Consider the following 17,354-nt stretch of genomic DNA (forward strand, 5'->3'; position numbering starts at 1 on the left):
ATTGTTGGTGGGAATGTAAAATGGTGTATATAACATGGTGCAGCCACTATAGAATACACCAGCAATTCCATGTCTGGGTATACATATATCCAAGAAAATTGAAATCAGGATCTCAAAGGGATTTTTGCTCTCTCATATTTATTTCAGCATTATTCACAATATCCAAGATAAGGAAACAACCCAAGTGTCCATTGACAAATGGACAAAGAAATTGTGGTATATATAGAATTGAATATATTATTTAGCCTTAAAAAAGAAGGAAATCCTGTTATTTGAGACAGCATGGATGAACCTGTAGGACATTATGCTAAGTTAAATAAGGCAGTAACAGAAGGACAAATACTACATGATTCCACATCATGATTGTGATATAGTCCATATATGTGTGGTATCTAAAATTGCCCACTCTATTTGAGTGGTGGTTGCCAAGGGTTGGGGGGAGGAAGAAATGAGGAATTGTTGGACAGGTATAAAGCTTCAGTTATGCACAATGAATACATCCTAGAGATCTGTACATCATAATGCCCATACTTAACAATACAGTATTATGCACTTAAAATTTAGTTAAGAAGGTAGATCTTGTGTTATGTGTTCTTACAACTACAGCAGCAGCAACAACAACAACAACAACAATGGGGCACAAGTAAACTTTTGGAAGTGGTAAATATGTTGTGATGATGGTTTCATGAGAGTATGTGTATGTTCAAACTTACCAAATTGTATATGTTAAATATATGCAGTTTTTAATGGGTCAGTTATATCTCAATAAAGCTATTTTAAAAAGTCATCATTACACTTAAGGTCATCAAGTTTTCTCCTATGTTATCTTCTAGGAGTTTTATAGTTTTGCTTTTAATATTTAGCTCTGTGATGTTTTGAGTTAATTGTTGAAAGGTGTAAGGTCTGTGTTTAAATTAGGTTTCTTGCAGTTGGATGCTCATTTCTTCCAGCACCATTTGTTGAATACACCATCTTTACTCCATTATATTGCCTTTGCTCCTTTGTCAAAGATTAATTGACTGTATTTATGTCAGTATATTTCTGGACTCTCTATTCCATTGATGTATTTGTCTATTCTTTTTTTTTTAATTCTATTAATTTTTTTAATGTTTATTTATTTTGAGAGAGAGAGAGAGAGCATGAACATGGGAGGGGCAGAGAGAGAGAGGGAGAAAGAGAATCCCAAGCAGGCTCGCCACTGTCCGTGCAGAGCCCAACGTGGGGCTCGAACTCATGAACTGTGAGATCATGACCTGAGCCGAGATCAAGAGTCAGATGCATAACTGACTGAGCCACCCAGGTGCCCCTGTCTACTATTTTGTCAGTATCATACCATTTTGGTTACTGTAACTTCATAGTAACTCTAGAAGTCAGATAATATCAGTCCTCTGACTCTCTTCTCCTTCAATATTGAATTGTCTATTCTGGGTCTTTTGCCTCTTCATATAAACTTCAGTATCAGTTTGTGAATATCCACAAAATAACTTGTTGGGGTTTTGATTGGGATTGCATTGAATCTATAGACCAGGTTGGGAAGGACTGACATCTTGATAATGAGTCTTCCTATCTTTGAACATGGAATATCTCTCCATTTATTTGGTTGGGATCTTTCTTTAATAGGCAAAAAACAAACAAACAAACAAACAAACAGTTCTATGACTCTAATGATTGACAGAGAGAAGATCAAGGGATATGCTAGTTTGAAAGTTTACATGCATGTGTATGTGGGAAATAGGGGTGGGGCTGGGGGCACAGCTTCCTCTGTATCCCTGGCTTTATGCTTGGGAGATTATTTTGTTCTAAGTTGTGGCATAGGTCCCAAGCATATGGTGGGTATAGGAGACAGAACAGAACTAGGACTCTTCCTTTATTAGGCTCTGAAGGTGGGGAGCCTAGGTTCCACAAGTTCACTACTTATTGGCTAACTTAAAGCAAAAAAGTGGGACTTAGGGCAGGGGAAGAAAAAAGGAGGATCAGTTAAGAGCTCAGTTACTTAGGTTAACCAGGATGTTCTGAAAAGTAATTTCATGGATGGGGTGTCCCAGTTCATTTTATGGTTGTTTTGCTCGTAGGTAGGTCATACACCTAGCCATATGTTTATTCAAGATGGATGTCTTTTCATGAATAGACAATTTTCCATTGAAGACATCCAGATAGCCAACAGGCACATGAAAAGATGCTCAACATCACTTATCATCAGGGAAATACAAATCAAAACCACATTGAGATGCCACCTCACACCAGTTAGAGTGGCTAAAATTAATAACTCAGGAAACAACAGATGTTGGCGAGGATGCAGAGAAACGGGAACCCTTGTGCACTGTTGGTGGGAATGCAAACTGGTGCAACAGCTCTGGAAAACAGTGTGGAGGTTCCTCAAAAAATTAAAAATAGAACTACCCTACAACCCAGCAATAGTGCTACTAGCAATTTATCCAAAGGATACGGAAGTGCTGATTCATAAGGGCACATAAACCCCAATGTTTATAGCAGTGCTTTCAACAATAGCCAAATTATGGAAAGAGCCCAAATGTCCATCAACTGATGAATGGATAAAGAAATTGTGGTTTATATACACAATGGAATACTACTTAGCAATGAGAAAGTATGAAATCCTGCCATTTGCAACAATGTGGATAGAACTGGAGGGTATTAAGCTAAGTGAAATAAGTCAATCAGAGAAAGACAGATATCATATGTTTTCACTCATATGTGGAACTTGAGAAACTTAACAGAAGACCATGGGGGGAAGGGAAGGGGAAAAATAGTTTCAAACAGAGAGGGACGCAAACCATAAGAGACTGTGAAATACAGAGAACAAACTGAGGGTTGATGGGGCAGTGGGAGAGAGGGAAAAATGGGTGATGGGCATTGAGGAGGGCACTTGTTGGGATAAGCACTGGGTGTTGTATGTAAGCAATAAATAATGGGAATCTACCCCCAAAACTAAGAGCACACTGTATACACTGTATGTCAGCCAACTTGACAATAAATTATATGTGTGTGTGTGTGTGTGTGTGTGTAGTCTTTTTTTAACTTTTAATTCCAATTAGTTAACATACAGTGTAATATTAGTTTCAGGTGTAAAATTTAGTGATTCAGGAATTCCATACATCACACAATGCTCATCACAAGTGTACTCCTTAATCCCTATCACCTATTCAACTTATCTCCCCACCTACCTCCTTCCTGGTAGCCATCACTTTGTTTTCTATAATTAAGAATCTGTTTCTTGGTTTCTCTTTCTCTGTCTCTTTTTTTCCCCTTTGCTCATTTGTTTTGTTTCTTAAATTCCCCATATTAGTAAATCATATGGTATTTATCTTTCTCTGATTGACTTATTTCACTTAGTATTGTGCTCTTTAGCCCCATCCATGTCATTGCAAATGGCAAGATTCCAATCTTTTTATGGCTGAATAACATTCCATTGTATATATACCACATCTTCTTGATCCATTCATAAATTGATGGACACTGGGATGCTTCTGTAATTTGGCTATTGTAAATAATGCTTCTATAAACATAGGGGAGTGTGTATCTCTACAAATGAGTGTTTTTGTATTACTTGGGTAAATACCTAGTAATGCAATTGCCAAATTATAGGGTAGTTCTATTTTTATTTTTATTTTTAAAATTTTTTTAATATTTATTTATTTTTGAGAGAGAAACAGACAGAGCGTGAGGGGAAGAGGGCAGATAGAGAGGGAGACACAGAATCTGAAGCAGGTTCCAGACTCTGAGCTGACAGCACAGAGCCCGATGCAGATCAACTTTGAGATCATGACCTGAGCTGAAGTCGGACGCCCCGCATAGTTCTATTTTTAACTTTTTGAGGAACCTCCATACTGTTTTTCACAGTGGCTGCACCAGTTTGCATTCCCACCAATAGTACAAGAGGGTTCCTTTTTCTCCACATTCTCGCCAACACTTGTTGTTTCCTGTGTTATTGATTTTAGCCATTCTGACAGGTGTGAGGTGACATGTCATTATAGTTTTGATTTGCATTTCCCTGATGATGAGTGATGGTGAGCATTTTTCATGTGTGTGTTGGCCGTCTGGATGTCTTCTTTGGAAAATGTCTCTTCATGTATTCTGCCCATTTTTAATTGGATTATTTATGTTTTGGATTTTGAGTTGTATCTGTTCTCTATATTATATGGCATACTAACCCATTATTGGATATGCCATTTGCAAATGTCTTCTCCCACTCCATAGGTTGTCTTTTAGTTTTGTTGATTGTTTCCTTTGCTGTGCAGAAGCTTTTATGTTGCTGTAGTCCCAATAGTTTGTTTTTACTTTTGTTTCCCTTGCCTCAGGAGAGGTATCTAGAAAAAAGTGGTTATACCCAATGTCAGAAAAGTTACTATGTGTTTCCTCTAGAATTTTAATGGTTTCAGGGCTCCAATTTAGCTCCTTAATCCATTTTGAATTTATTTTTATATATGATGCAAAAAAGTGGTCCAGTTTCTGTCTTTTGCATGTTGCTGTCCAGTTTTCCCAACACCATTTGTTGAAGAGATTTTTTCCCACTGGATATTCTTGCCTCCTTTGTCAGAGATTAATTGACCATATACTTGTAGGTTCATTTCTGGGTTTTCTTTTCTGTTCTATTGCTCTACATGTCTGTTTTTGTCCCAGTGCCTTATTGTTTTGATCACTACAGTTTTGTAATATAAGTTGAAGTCTGGAATTGTGATTCCTTCAGCTTTGCTTTTCTTGTTCAAGGCTGCTTTGGCTATTTGGAGTTTTTTGTGGTCCCATATAAACCTTGGGATTGTTTGTTCCAATTCTGTGAAAAATGCTGTTGATTTTGATAAGGATTGCATTAAATGTGTAGATTGCTTTGGGTGGTACAGACATTTTAACAATATTTGTTCTTCCAATCCACGAGCATGAAATGTCTTTGAATTTCTTTGTGTCATCTTCAATTTCTTTCACCAGTGTTTTATAGTTCTCAGAGTACACATCCTTTACTTTGTTGGTTAGGTTTATTCCTAGGTATTTTGTTATTCTTGGTGCAGTTTTAAATGGGGCTGTTTTCTTAATGTGTCTGCTGCTTCATTATTGCTGTATAGAAATGCAAGATTTCTGTACATTGATCTTGTATCCTGAGCCTTTACTGAATTTGTTTATCAGTTCAACCAGGTTTTGGTGGAATATTTCAAGTTTTCTATATATAGTATAATGGATGTCTTTTGAACCAGATGCCTTGGCAATTAAAGCTCAATGTCAACCACTTACACTACAGACATTTAGATTTCAAGGCTAGTCAGTGTTGCACAGGTGCTAGTTGGAGATACTGGGAAGTGAAACTCTGGCTGTTGTAATCTACTTTAAAAGGAAGTAAATAGAATATTACTTTAGCAACCAGAAGGACATAGCTCAGCATCCTGTTTCAATCTTTTATAGGCTCTCTGATATTAAAGATGACACTTAACTTATCTGATACATATACATAAAGTGCTAACACGTAAAGAGTTTAAAGTAGGACTTTTCTCAGTTTGATAAGTATTAAACAGCAATAGGGTCTGTTCTGTAAATGAATTGAGAACAAATTGTCCAACAAATTTTCAAAGTCTCACAGTATAATCAGTCGACTTGTGGTAGATCCACTCTATTGTCAATAAATATCCACTCAGAATCAATATTGAATCACCTTGAGAATTACCAGACAACTTTATGCTGGTATGACCATAAAATTTTAGGATAAAAATTGAATAAGAAAGAAACTACAAGTAAATATAGCTTCCACAAGAACAGAGATATCTTTCATGTTTGTTTCTACTGTATCTCTAGTGCCTAGGAAAAGTAAGTAGTTATATATATATATTTACTGAATGAATGGAAGACACCAGAGACTTTAAGAAAGTGAAAGAAGACTTCTTCAGGAAGGCAAAGAGATTCACACACCCACAGATCCCAGCAGAGTTCATTCCCTTCTTCAAACCTGGCATTCCGCCAAGACAGTATGCTATGGAGCAAAGAAAAAAGTGATCCACAATTCAGCTAAAGCCATTAAACAGCACAGTAAAAGCAGCGCTACTCTGATAATTGACATCCATTGTCGTCCAGATACTGTATAAAATCATCTACAGATGTTTTTTTATCACCAAAATATTGCAGAATTTTAATAAATAGTTAAAAACAAGTAAAAGCTGAAGTGAAAATATATGAAAATTCGTGGTAAGAATATGGCTCTCTTTTCATTCTCAAGAACCTCAGTGATTTTCAATATATAGGGACTTTCTCCAAGATGAACCTCAAAGCCGATGCAAACATATTTCTTTAGTAAATAGAGATGGGGAATGCTGGAGAGGGTGGTTATAGTGGTAAGAAAAGAGCCCCCAAAGTGATCCTCCCAAGGGTTGAGGTCCAAATAAACATAGTCGAGTAGAATGGACTATCATGATGGTGAATAAATTCGGTTCCTACTGCCGCTGTAACACATTACCACCATCTTGGCAGCTTAAAATAACACAAATGCATTATCTTACAGTCCTGGATGTTGGGAATACAAAAAGGATCCCACTGGTCTAAACTAAAGGTGATAGCAGGACTTCATTTTTCTGAGGAACCCTTGGGAAAATCTGTTTCTTTACCCTTTTCTGGCTTCTGGGAGCTGCCTGCATTCCTTGGGCCTTGGCTTTGTTTCATCTTCAAAGCCAGCAATGCCCTGTCCAAACCTTTATCAGGCTACTTCACTATGACACAGACTCTTCTGCCTACATCTTGCACATCTGAAGTACCCTTGCAATTACAATGGCCAGGAAGCCCCAGCATATTCTTATTTTTGAAGTCGGCTGATTAGCAATCTTAATTGCATCAGCAACCTTAATTCTTTTTCCCCTGTAACATCACATATTTACAGGTTCTGGAGAATAGGATGTGGGTATCACTGAGGGAACTTTATTCAGCCTACCACAGTGAAAGTGCCATTTAATTGAATTTAAAGGGTTTAAAATGGGCGCCAACAGGTCTGTGCTCAACCACATTTGTGCTTAAGCTCAGTTGCTCTGTTTGCCCCATGGAGCACAGAAAGGAAGAGCTCAAGACTAGAGGAAGGATGCAGGGGTAAGGGACTCAGAGGATTTAAGAACCACCAGGCTTCTGTCTTGGAGAAGTAGGTACATGATGGGGCCCTCTCCAAAGAGTGTCTGGGGGAACTAGATAGGTGTGCATGGCAAGTGGCTGAGATCCAAGCTGGTTCTAATCCCTGCCACATTTCCACATTGCCAAAGATAATGAGAGCTTGGATGTGACTGCAAGAGAAGACTTGATAGGACAGTGGAAGAAGTAGCCAGGACTATCCTGACACCTGGCCATGGGGCAACAGACCTGAAAGATCCTATGACCTAGTGCGGGTCCTTACAAGGGAAGGCCCTCCTTGGGCAACTCTGGGGACTGCAAAATGGCAAAACGTGACCAGTCTGAATAAGAGGGGGGAAATAACTGTGTGGTAGAAATAATGGGCACAAAGCAATGGTTGGTTTTCTCGGGCTAGAGGTGTGGGTCTGCTTCCTTTAGAAAAGGCACAGTGGTGAGGCCTCCATGGGAACCCCCTCCCACCTTAGCTCATCAGCCTCCAGGAAAGAGGGCAGGCCAAATGGGGAAGTGCATGGGCAGACCAAGCAGCCTGGGGGTTCTCATACACATAGGGGCTGTTGATATACATCTGCTGCTGCCTGCAGAGTACTGCCACCATCACCACCACCACCACCCCTGACCTCGCGATCCTAGCCCCCCCACACACACACCAATTGTCCCCAGGTCCCTTTTATTGCTGTGCCAGCAGTGAGGGGGTGGTCGCCTCAGAGGTCTGCAGAGGTCCGCCCCTTAGGCTGGCGCACCTCCTGGCCCCGCCCCCCCCCCCGTCGGAACTAGGGTGGGCCATGGAGGGGGCGTCTAGCCCATTTGTGCTGTATCCCTCCGCCCCCTTCCAGACACCCTTGCTGAGAGCGGTTCTTGCCGCATCCTGCGCAGCCCCTGCTCAATTTGGTGCGGCAGCGCGGGGGGTGGGACGCCTTTTTGCGATTCTGACCGCACTCTAGGTGGTGGGAGTCCAAGTGAGGAGCTCCGAGAAGAGGGGGAGGATAACGACCTGCACCTTAAGCCTGTGAAGGCAAGTGGGTTGTCGTGGGGAGGGGTGGGGGAGACCCCCACGGTCGCCCGGCTTACAGCCTGCCCGGACCCCAGCCTCTGGCAGCCTGGCAAGGGGGAGGCGACCCGGTAGTACCCTGTCCGTGACAGAGGTGCGCAGCGCCGCGGGATCCCTGGCGAGGAGAGGCAGTGACCGGTGCGGGCCGGGCCCAGGGCATGGGGGCTAGCGGGAGACGCTCCCTCAGATCCTCTGGAGCGAACTGTGCCAGCCACTCCGCAGCGAGCTTTCCAGGCGCCCATGACCCGCCCTGGACAGTGCTGTGCCCGAAAGAGTTGTCGGGGTGGGGGAGGGGGAGAACCTGCTATAACAGAAATGACGGAGCTGGAGCTGGGAGGGGGTGCAGCATCAGAGTTGTGTGTCCATCTGGCGGGGTGGGGGGGGGGGAAGGGGGTGGTGGCGTCTGCTACTCCCGGGCCCTAATTCTGGAAAGAGGCCTGTTGGACCTCGTGCTCTGGGTGCTGCCTCTTCCCACAGGTGCTGCCTCTTCCCACAGGTGCCTGGTTGATACGCAGTTTTCAGTCTTCGTGGTAGGTCTGGCGGTTTCGTCCCACAGGTTGCATTTGTAGAGGAGAGGGTCCTGAAGCGCAGGACAAGATACCTGACTCTGGTGGTGTATGGGGGAAGGGCATGAGCAGCAGCCATTGAATGGAAACACAAATCTGAATGGAGTTAACTGTGACCAGAACAGGTCAGGCATCCAGGAATACCTTCTAAAATTCCCCTTTGTACTAGCTTTCTAAGCCCTTCCCTTGCCTTTCTTCCTCACCTTCACTCAAAATTGGTAGCAGTAAAAGATGGACTAGGAGGTGAGGGTGAGACAGAAGTCATAATTACAAGTGCCACTGCACAATCTGTTTTCTGTAACATGCTGGGTACTTTACCCCACTTCTGTAGTACCAGTACAAGGTACTGTGAACACCTACTGGTGAATCCTCATAACTGGAGAAGGGAGTAATGTAATGGTCAGAGTGTAATGTGAAAAGCAGCTGTTACCCAGAACCCTGAAACAGAGGGCCTAAATTAAATGAGAATATTCTCTCAACAGGTCCTCTAACTCTTGTTTTCAACAAGATAGAAGATAATATGGATACTTTTTGGTGTTGGTCTGTCCACCAAGCATTCAGTTGCTACCATTATTTCCTGAATGTTTTGCCTTTGTGTCTGTCCATAGACTTCCTTTAAGGCTGCTCACTTCTATAAGGAAGGAGAGGAGGAGACTGGTTCAAATCTCTGGAGGTTGGCATGAAGGTGGGTAAATCAGGGGAACACTATAGAGTAAGATCATGGCAAGTGTCTTTGATCCAAGTGGGTATGGGAACTCCTCCATCTCTCCTGCTTGCTGCTATATTTGCAACTGCCACAGCATCCCTTTTCCATTTCCTTCAATAGATATTAGGAATATTGGGGTATGTGTGGATTGGTTGTGAAAGGGAAGAGGAAACCTGAGAACATGGACATTGAGATAGGAAACAACAAATTGAACTCTTGTGGTAAGAGATACTTCCATCAGGGTCAGCGTGCCCTCTTATTTATCCACAGTCAAGCTCCACTCTTTCCTTTATTTTTACTTATTCCAAGGCTGCTTTAGGGCTTGACGACACTGGAATCAAGGAAAGGAGGGGAAAATTGCACCACATCCTTGCAGGTTGGTGTGAAGTAGGTACAACTTTGGGTGGGGAAGTGGAAATCAACACTGGCCCAAGAGTGATTAGGGTAATCTGGGGCCTCCTAAGCCTCTCCCATTGCCAACACTCACCAGTTTCACACCTGTTTTATAGCAGGCAAAGTAATGTGGCAAAATCTGGGGTAAAACATGTGGGTCCAACTGTTCCACTAAGTATTCAAGGTCCAGTCTCTCCATGTGAATCTCTGCATGGAGTGATGCAATTAGAAGAGATTCAAAGCCCCGTATCATTCTTTTTCCTTAGATCCACCTCTAGTGGCAGCTCTGGTGGTGTTGGATTGCTGCTGACCACCACCGTCAACAGGTCTGCTTCTACTTGGGAACATCCATCATCCCGCAGCTTGCTTGTACCTATGCACTTTGTGGTATTGACTGAGGCTAGGCTTTGGAAGGAGATCGATTGATGGACTGGTGATTGACTCTAACTCTTGTTTTCAACTATATCACCTGAACTGAAGATCATAGTGTGAAGATATAAAACTGTGAGAGATCTGTGGTAGAGGCTGAGACGGGTAGGGGTACTTAACTGGGCCTCCTCTGTAACTTATACCATGACTGGGGCTGAGATTGAACATGCTGCCCAGGAGAAGCCTGAAAAGAAGGCTGAAGAAGAGATTGGGGGTGGGGCTGAAAGAAAGAATAAAGTCCCACTGGTGGTCAGACCCAAGGTTAGAACCCAGGCACAGGTAATGCCTGGGGTAAGGCCTAAATCTGATGTCATGGTAGTAGGTGGGGCAAAGCCCAAAGCAGAAACCATGGCAGTAGGTGTGGTGCATACTAAGAATGAGGCCAAGGTAATCCCTGGGGTGAGGCCTACAGATAAAGCCCCTTCATGGACCATGACTGAATATGATGGTGAGGAGATGTTAAAGAGAGAGGTAGTGTCCCAGACCAATTCCATAGCCTGGCCACTGGTCAGTACTGAGTTTGAGTCAGTTGCTAAAACGAAGACCTTATCTATGGATAGGGAACTGATCAGTGTGGACACTGATTCCTTTCCTGTCACCAAGGTCAAGTCCCAATTAGGAATACAGCCTTTGTTTGGGTCAGAGGAAAAGTCCAATGTGGGATCCTGGTGGTGCCCCACGCCTACATTCAAACAAGAGATCTCTCACAATTGTGATTTCAGATGGGTGGACAGATCTTGTTTGAATTCCTGGTTCTGGAGTGGAGAAGAGGTCAGTACAAAGTTTCATCCTAGAGACAGGGTAAAGGCCAATGCCAGATCCAGGCACAAGGCCAAAGAAGAGGCCATGTCTAGGCCCAATACCAACTGGGAGTTTTATGTGTCCAGTGCTGGCTCTGAGGATGAATCTATTAAGACATCCTGGCTCTGGGCCAGAGAAAAGGCTAATATCTGGTCCATACCCAAGGAAGAGAACAATAACAGGTCCAGGTTTAGGTCCAAGAAAGAAGTCTTTGAGTCCATTTCTGGATCTGAATGTGAGGACAATGTGAATTCCTGGTTCTGGGCTAGAGAGGAAGGCAAATGCAGGTCTAAACCCAGAGTCAGGAAAGGGGCCAATGTCAGGGCCAGGCACAGGACCAAGCAAGAAGCTTCCATTGATTTTGTATCTGGATCTTTAGATGTAGTCCAAAAAGAGTCCTGGTTCTGGCCTGGAGAAAAGGCTAGTAACTTGTCAAGGCCCAAGTTCAAGAAAGAGGCCAAGGCCAGAATAATGGCAAAGGAAAAGGTCAAAACTAAGGCCAGAGCCAGGGCCAAGCCAGAAGCCAGGTCCAAAGAGGAGTTGCTCACTGGGACCTGGTTCTGGGCTGCAGAAGAATCCAGCATGGTAGGTGGGGCCAGTGTCAAGTACAGCTCTCAAGTGGAGGATGATTCCATTTTTGGCAGTTGGTTCTGGACTGAAGAAGAAGCCAGTATAGGGACTGATGCTAGCAGTAAATACAGACCAAGTACTGAGGAGGAATCTATTAGCAATTTCATCCTTGGGTCTGGGGAAAAGGCCAGTATGGAAACTGGGGCTGAGGCCACCTCCAAATCTATGCTAGAAGATGATAAAGAAAATGTCATTGCTGGTTCCTGCTTCTGGATTAGTGAAGAGACCAACGTAGAGGCTGAGGAAGAGACCATATTTGGGTCTTGGTTTTGGGTCAGTGATGGGGCCAATATGGAAGTTGATATTAGAGCCAGCTGTGCATCCAGGCTAAGGTCTGAGGAAGAAGGGGTCATTGGTCCCTGGTTCTGGGATGGAAAAGAGGTTGATACAGAGGCTGAGTTTGGAGAAGCCAGGCCAGGAGATGAAGAGTCAATATTTGGGTCCTGGTTTTGTGCTGGAAACCAGGCCAAGATGGATTCTGGGGCTAAAGTCAGTTGTGATACCATGCCAGGGGCTGAGGAGGAACCCATTATTGGGTCATGGTTCTGGAATGGAATAGAAGCTTGTGTGGGGACTGAGGTCAGCAACAAGTCTACCCTGAAGGACAAGGAGGAGGTTATTATATCATCTTGGTTTGGGACCACAGAAGAGGTCAGTATAAAGTATGGAACTGGTGCCAGATGCAAATTTATGGCAGAGGCTGAAGAGATCAATAATGAGTCTTACTTCTGGGATGAAGAAGACCCCTGCATATATACTGCCAATGGAAGCAGGTGGAAGTCTAGGCCAGAGGAGGAACAGGACACTGTTAATTCATCGTTCTGGTCCAGGAAACACACAAAGCCAGAGACCATTATAGGGCCCTGGTTATGGGCTACAGAAGAGGTCAGTATAGATGATGGGACTGGAGAAGAGACCAACCCACTGATCGAGGAGGAGACCATGATCACATCCTGGTTCTGGAAAGGAGATGAAACCATTAGAGTGGCTACAGACAAAGAAGAATCCAGGCCAGATGCTGAGGAGGAGGACATTATTGGTTCTTGGTTCTGGGCTGGGGAGGAGGACAGGCTCAAGACAGCAGCTGAAGCTAGAGAAGAGGACAGGCTGGCAGCTGAGGAGGAAGCTATTGTTGGGTCTTGGTTCTGGGCCAGGAAAGAGATAATTAGGAAAGAGGCTGGCTTTTGTAACAAATCCAGTCCAGAGGCTAAAGAGGAGGAAGCCATTGTTGGGTCCTCGTTCTGGGCTGAAAAAGAGGCCAGTATGGAGGCAGGAGCCAGTTTCGAGTCCATGCCAGTGACTGAGGAAGAGGAAATCACTGTTGGGTCCTGGTTTGGGGCTGAAAAAGACAACAGTATAGAGGTTGGGCCTCAGGCAATAGAAGAGAGCAGGTCAAGGACTGAAGAAGAAATCATTTTAGGGTCCTGGTCCTGTGCTGCAAAAGAAGTCAGTGTAGAAGCAGAAACATTCTGTGCATTCAATCCAGAGGATGATGAGATAATTGTTGAGTCCTGGTTCTGGTCTGAAGAGAAGGCTATTAATGAGACTGGAACTGTTGTAACTTGTGAGACCAGGCCAGACAATGAGGAAAAGGCAGTTTTTGGGTCCTGGTTTGGAGCTAAAGATGAGGCCAATAACAGGACTGACAATGGGACCAACTGTGAGACCAGGACAGTAGATGAGGAGGATGATCCCATAGTGGGATCCTGGTTCTGGGCAGGAGATGAGGCCCATTTTGAACCAAACCCTAGCCCTGTGTTCAGGGCCATTTGCAGGTCTAGGTGTTCATTTGAGCAGGAGCCTGATGCTTCACACAGGCCCCAGAGCTGGGAAGAGGTCACTGTTCAGTTCAAGCCTGGTCCATGGGGTAGGGTTGGCTTCCCATCTCCAATACCCTTTAGATTTCCAAAAGAAGCAGCATCTATGTTCTTTGAAATGTTTGGAGGAAAGCCAAAGCACATGGAACTTAACCCAGAAGGGGAAGAGCAGGAATCTTTGCTTCAGCCTGATCAGCCTGATCCTGAGTTCCCATTTCAATATGATCCATCCCACAGGTCAGTCAGGGAAATTCGGGAACATCTTAGGGCCAGAGAGAGTGCAGAACCTGAGAGTTGGTCCTGCAGCTGCATACAGTGTGAGCTTAATATTGGTTCTGAAGAGTTTGAAGAACTCCTTTTATTAATGGACAAAATCCGAGATCCTTTTATTCATGAAATATCTAAAATCGCAATGGGTATGAGAAGTGCTTCTCAATTTACCCAAGATTTCATTCGGGATTCAGGTGTTGTCTCACTTATTGAAACCTTGCTCAATTATTCCTCCTCCCGAGTTAGGACAAGTTTTTTGGAAAACATGATTCGCTTGGCTCCACCATATCCAAATCTAAACATGATTCAGACATATGTATGTCAAATGTGTGAAGAAACCCTTTCTTATAGCTTAGATTCCCCTGAGCAAATTTCTGGAATAAGGATGATTAGACACCTCACCACAACTACTGACTATCACACACTGGTTGCCAAGTATATGTCAGAATTTCTCTCCTTACTAGCCATGGGCAATAGCAGAACAAGGTTTCATGTTCTGAAAATACTACTGAATTTGTCTGAAAATCCTGCCATGACAAAAGAACTACTCAGTGATGAAGCAATGTCAGAATTTATGGGCCTTTTTAACAGGAAAGAGACAAATGACAATATTCAAGTTGTTCTAGCAATGTTTGAGAATATTGGTAACAATATCAAAAAGGAGATGGTGTTGTTCACTGATGATGATTTCAGTCTTGAGCCACTTATTTCCGCATTCCATGAAATTGAGGAGTTTGCTAGGGAACTGCAAAGCAAAACAAATGATCAATATGACCCTGAAGCAGGCCAGTAAAATTAGTATGATTAATCACTTGCCTTTGTCCTAATGTTCCTGAGTTACCAATTCCTTGAATAATGTTTTGATTTACATAGTCGGTTGTGTTGTAGTGTACATCTTTATTGCTAGCACAGACTTTGCCCAACTCTGTATGAGCTGAATCATTCTTCTGATGCCAAATGAATATTAGAACTGACAGAACATTTGTTGATATTTGTGTTTTTGTCTAAATTGTGACACTTAGTATTTCAGCTAGAGTGAACTGAGCCATCATAAGTAAGCCAGCTACCCTTCTGATTGTTGTTCTAGTGTGTTGATGTCTATTTGAGTCTTGTGTTTTCAATAAAGTTCTGTTTTAAAGTTGTCAGAAGTCACCCTTCTCCTTGAACTTAAAATATAGATGCAAAGATAACACAGGAACACACACAGATAATTAATCTATAAATAATATGTTCATTGAAAAAGTATATTCTGATGACATTAAATGCAAAGGTTACCATGGGCTGCTACTCAGGGCATACCTCAGGAGAAAAAGAACTCAATTAAGCTGGGCTCTGGAATGTATGAAAGACTGGGTGGTGTGAATAAAAACATGGAGTTGGGAAAAGTTGTTCTATGTGAGTGAGTTACCCAGTCAGCCTGGAGTGGCTGGGAGGGGTGTATTAAGGGAGAGAGAGGATGAGATAAGTTTTGAAGAAATAAGAAGTTGAAGTTTGCATCTCAAAATATGGGTGTTTCATTGATACTGCTTAAAAGTTAAAATAATTAAGAAAGTACAGAAAATTAACTGAGACAGGAAAACCATTTCTTCATAGTGGTGCCCATGGAAAATGTTATGGTGGTAATACCATACAGCCTCTAAAAGTGATGAGGTATAGATTTTTCAATTGAATAAGAAAATAATAAAGCAAAATGCTTTATTTGGTGGAATAGAAAAGACTGGTATTATACATAGAAAGTATAATTCCATCGTAAAAATAAATGTAAATAGACCAAATGTATGCAGTTTTGACTGTAAAACATAACAAAGGAGTAAACAAATGTGAGAGACTACAACTTCAAAATGACTGGCTTGCCAAGTAAAAATACATAATAAATTAAAGGGAATAAACTTTAAAATTTTCAAAGTTCCTGAATTCACGCTACATGTTTTTCACATTCAAAAATGTAATACATATTCAGACAGAAGCAAAAGTCAGGCATACAGTTGTTTTGGTTTGGGATAGGGGATTTTGGGCAGTCCAGGTTAAGAGTAAATCTGCAAAGTTTTATTATTTTCAGGAAAACAACCAAACATGGTGACCCTGTCATTTTTTTATTTGTCAGGATGGAAAGTGGTATTTTTTCCTACCTGATTCTGGTATGCAAGGTTTATGGGCATAGAGCAAAGTGGTAGTTTTGCCTGCCCTCACAGTGTTTGTTTTGCTTATCAATATTTTTCAAGACATACTGTGTGTGTGTGTGTGTGTTAATATGTCTCCAGAGTATCATACAGATTAATAAAAATAACTTCCTTCCCAAACCCCTTCCTCATCAAGTATTCCTTGCCAGCCCTGTGCTCCTAAAGAGCAAGGCCCAGGCCTAGCACTAGCACTGGAAGTTCCAGCTCTAAATCCAGCCTTCCTTCAGCTATCTTCACCAGGGTCAGGAGCTTCAAATTCTTCTAGCAAGCATCTCAACCTCAGGGGCAGAATATTCTACCATCCATGCTGCAGGGCTGCGGCAGACAGGTTGACTACATGGTCACGTAAAGCTGGTGGTGGGTCACGTGACCACACTCTCACTTGCAGAAGCACAGAGGTGTGTCGCACTGAAAGGGGACTGGAAGGACATACACCTGACAACTGACAGATGGCCACGGGAGGAGTGGTAGAATGTTGGGCTGGGTGGGTAAGTGTCTCTCCATCCTGAAAACGGATGTCTCAGGCGACTGGAATTACAGCATTTGTTTTTAGAGGGCACAATCCCTCAGCCAGCGTCTGAGCCGGAATCAGTCTTTTGCCCAGGAGCTCAAGAGGCAGGAAGTCATCCTGCAGGAGGCAAATGTGGAGAGAAGCAGTGGTTGCTGTTGGAGGAGGTGGGTGCGAGGCTGGGAATGGCATCCATGGGACATGGTGGCTGAGAATAGGTCCGGTGCGGGAAGTCCCTAGGACCATCCTGGGTCTCTGCTTCTCTCACCTTCTGAACACCCCTCCCCCACTCCCAGGCTCCCCGCCCAGCCCAGCTGTGTGTGACTCCATTACTATGTGTCCGGAAAGGGAGGTGGACTCACGGAGGGAGTTGGCTTTAGGGGAGACCAGAGAGAGGAAATGGTGAAGTGACAATTCCTGAACACCCGTGGCGTTTTCTTTAAAAAGTCAGGGATGGGGACTAATGGGATCTATAATTTACATTACCACACCCATCCTCTCACCTAGTTGGCACTCTTTCTTTGCTGTCTTTCAAATGGTCCGGATGGCTAAGCTCAATACTGGGGGCGAGTTGGGGTTGGAGATGAGAGGGGAACAAGATTGACTTTTATACCAAGGCTCCAACTGACTGGAGGTGTAAGAGCGTAATTAACCTCAATCCCGCCTGCTCTAGGGAAGGTGAGAGGCAACACACTTAAGAGGAAAGAACCTGGGGGCCCCTGGGTGGCTCAGTAGGTTAAGCAACTGATTTCGGCTCAGGCCATTATCTTGGGTTCGTGGGTTCAAGCCCCACATCAGGCTCTCTGCTGTCAGCCCCGAACCCACTTATATATACATATATATATATATATACACACACACATATATATACATATATATATATATAATTTTTACACATA

The 17,354-nt window shown here is 43.2% G+C and overlaps 1 protein-coding gene across 3 annotated transcripts in view; it reads left to right on the plus strand.

Moving 5' to 3' along the window:
* Positions 1–14,868, plus strand: part of GPRASP1 (G protein-coupled receptor associated sorting protein 1) — a 48,271-nt gene extending 33,403 nt beyond the window's left edge. For all 3 annotated transcript variants that reach the window (XM_042974943.1, XM_042974944.1, XM_007088992.3), the window contains 2 exons: positions 9,330–9,406; positions 10,087–14,868. In XM_042974943.1, the coding sequence (XP_042830877.1) occupies positions 10,394–14,560 (4,167 nt within the window). In that variant the 5' untranslated portion in view covers positions 9,330–9,406; positions 10,087–10,393 and the 3' untranslated portion in view covers positions 14,561–14,868. The remainder of the gene's footprint in view (positions 1–9,329; positions 9,407–10,086) is intronic.
* The last annotated feature ends 2,486 nt before the right edge of the window (positions 14,869–17,354 follow it).

The sequence above is a fragment of the Panthera tigris genome, chromosome X (genome assembly GCF_018350195.1).
Source record: "Panthera tigris isolate Pti1 chromosome X, P.tigris_Pti1_mat1.1, whole genome shotgun sequence".
In the NCBI taxonomy this organism is placed as follows: domain Eukaryota; kingdom Metazoa; phylum Chordata; class Mammalia; order Carnivora; family Felidae; genus Panthera; species Panthera tigris.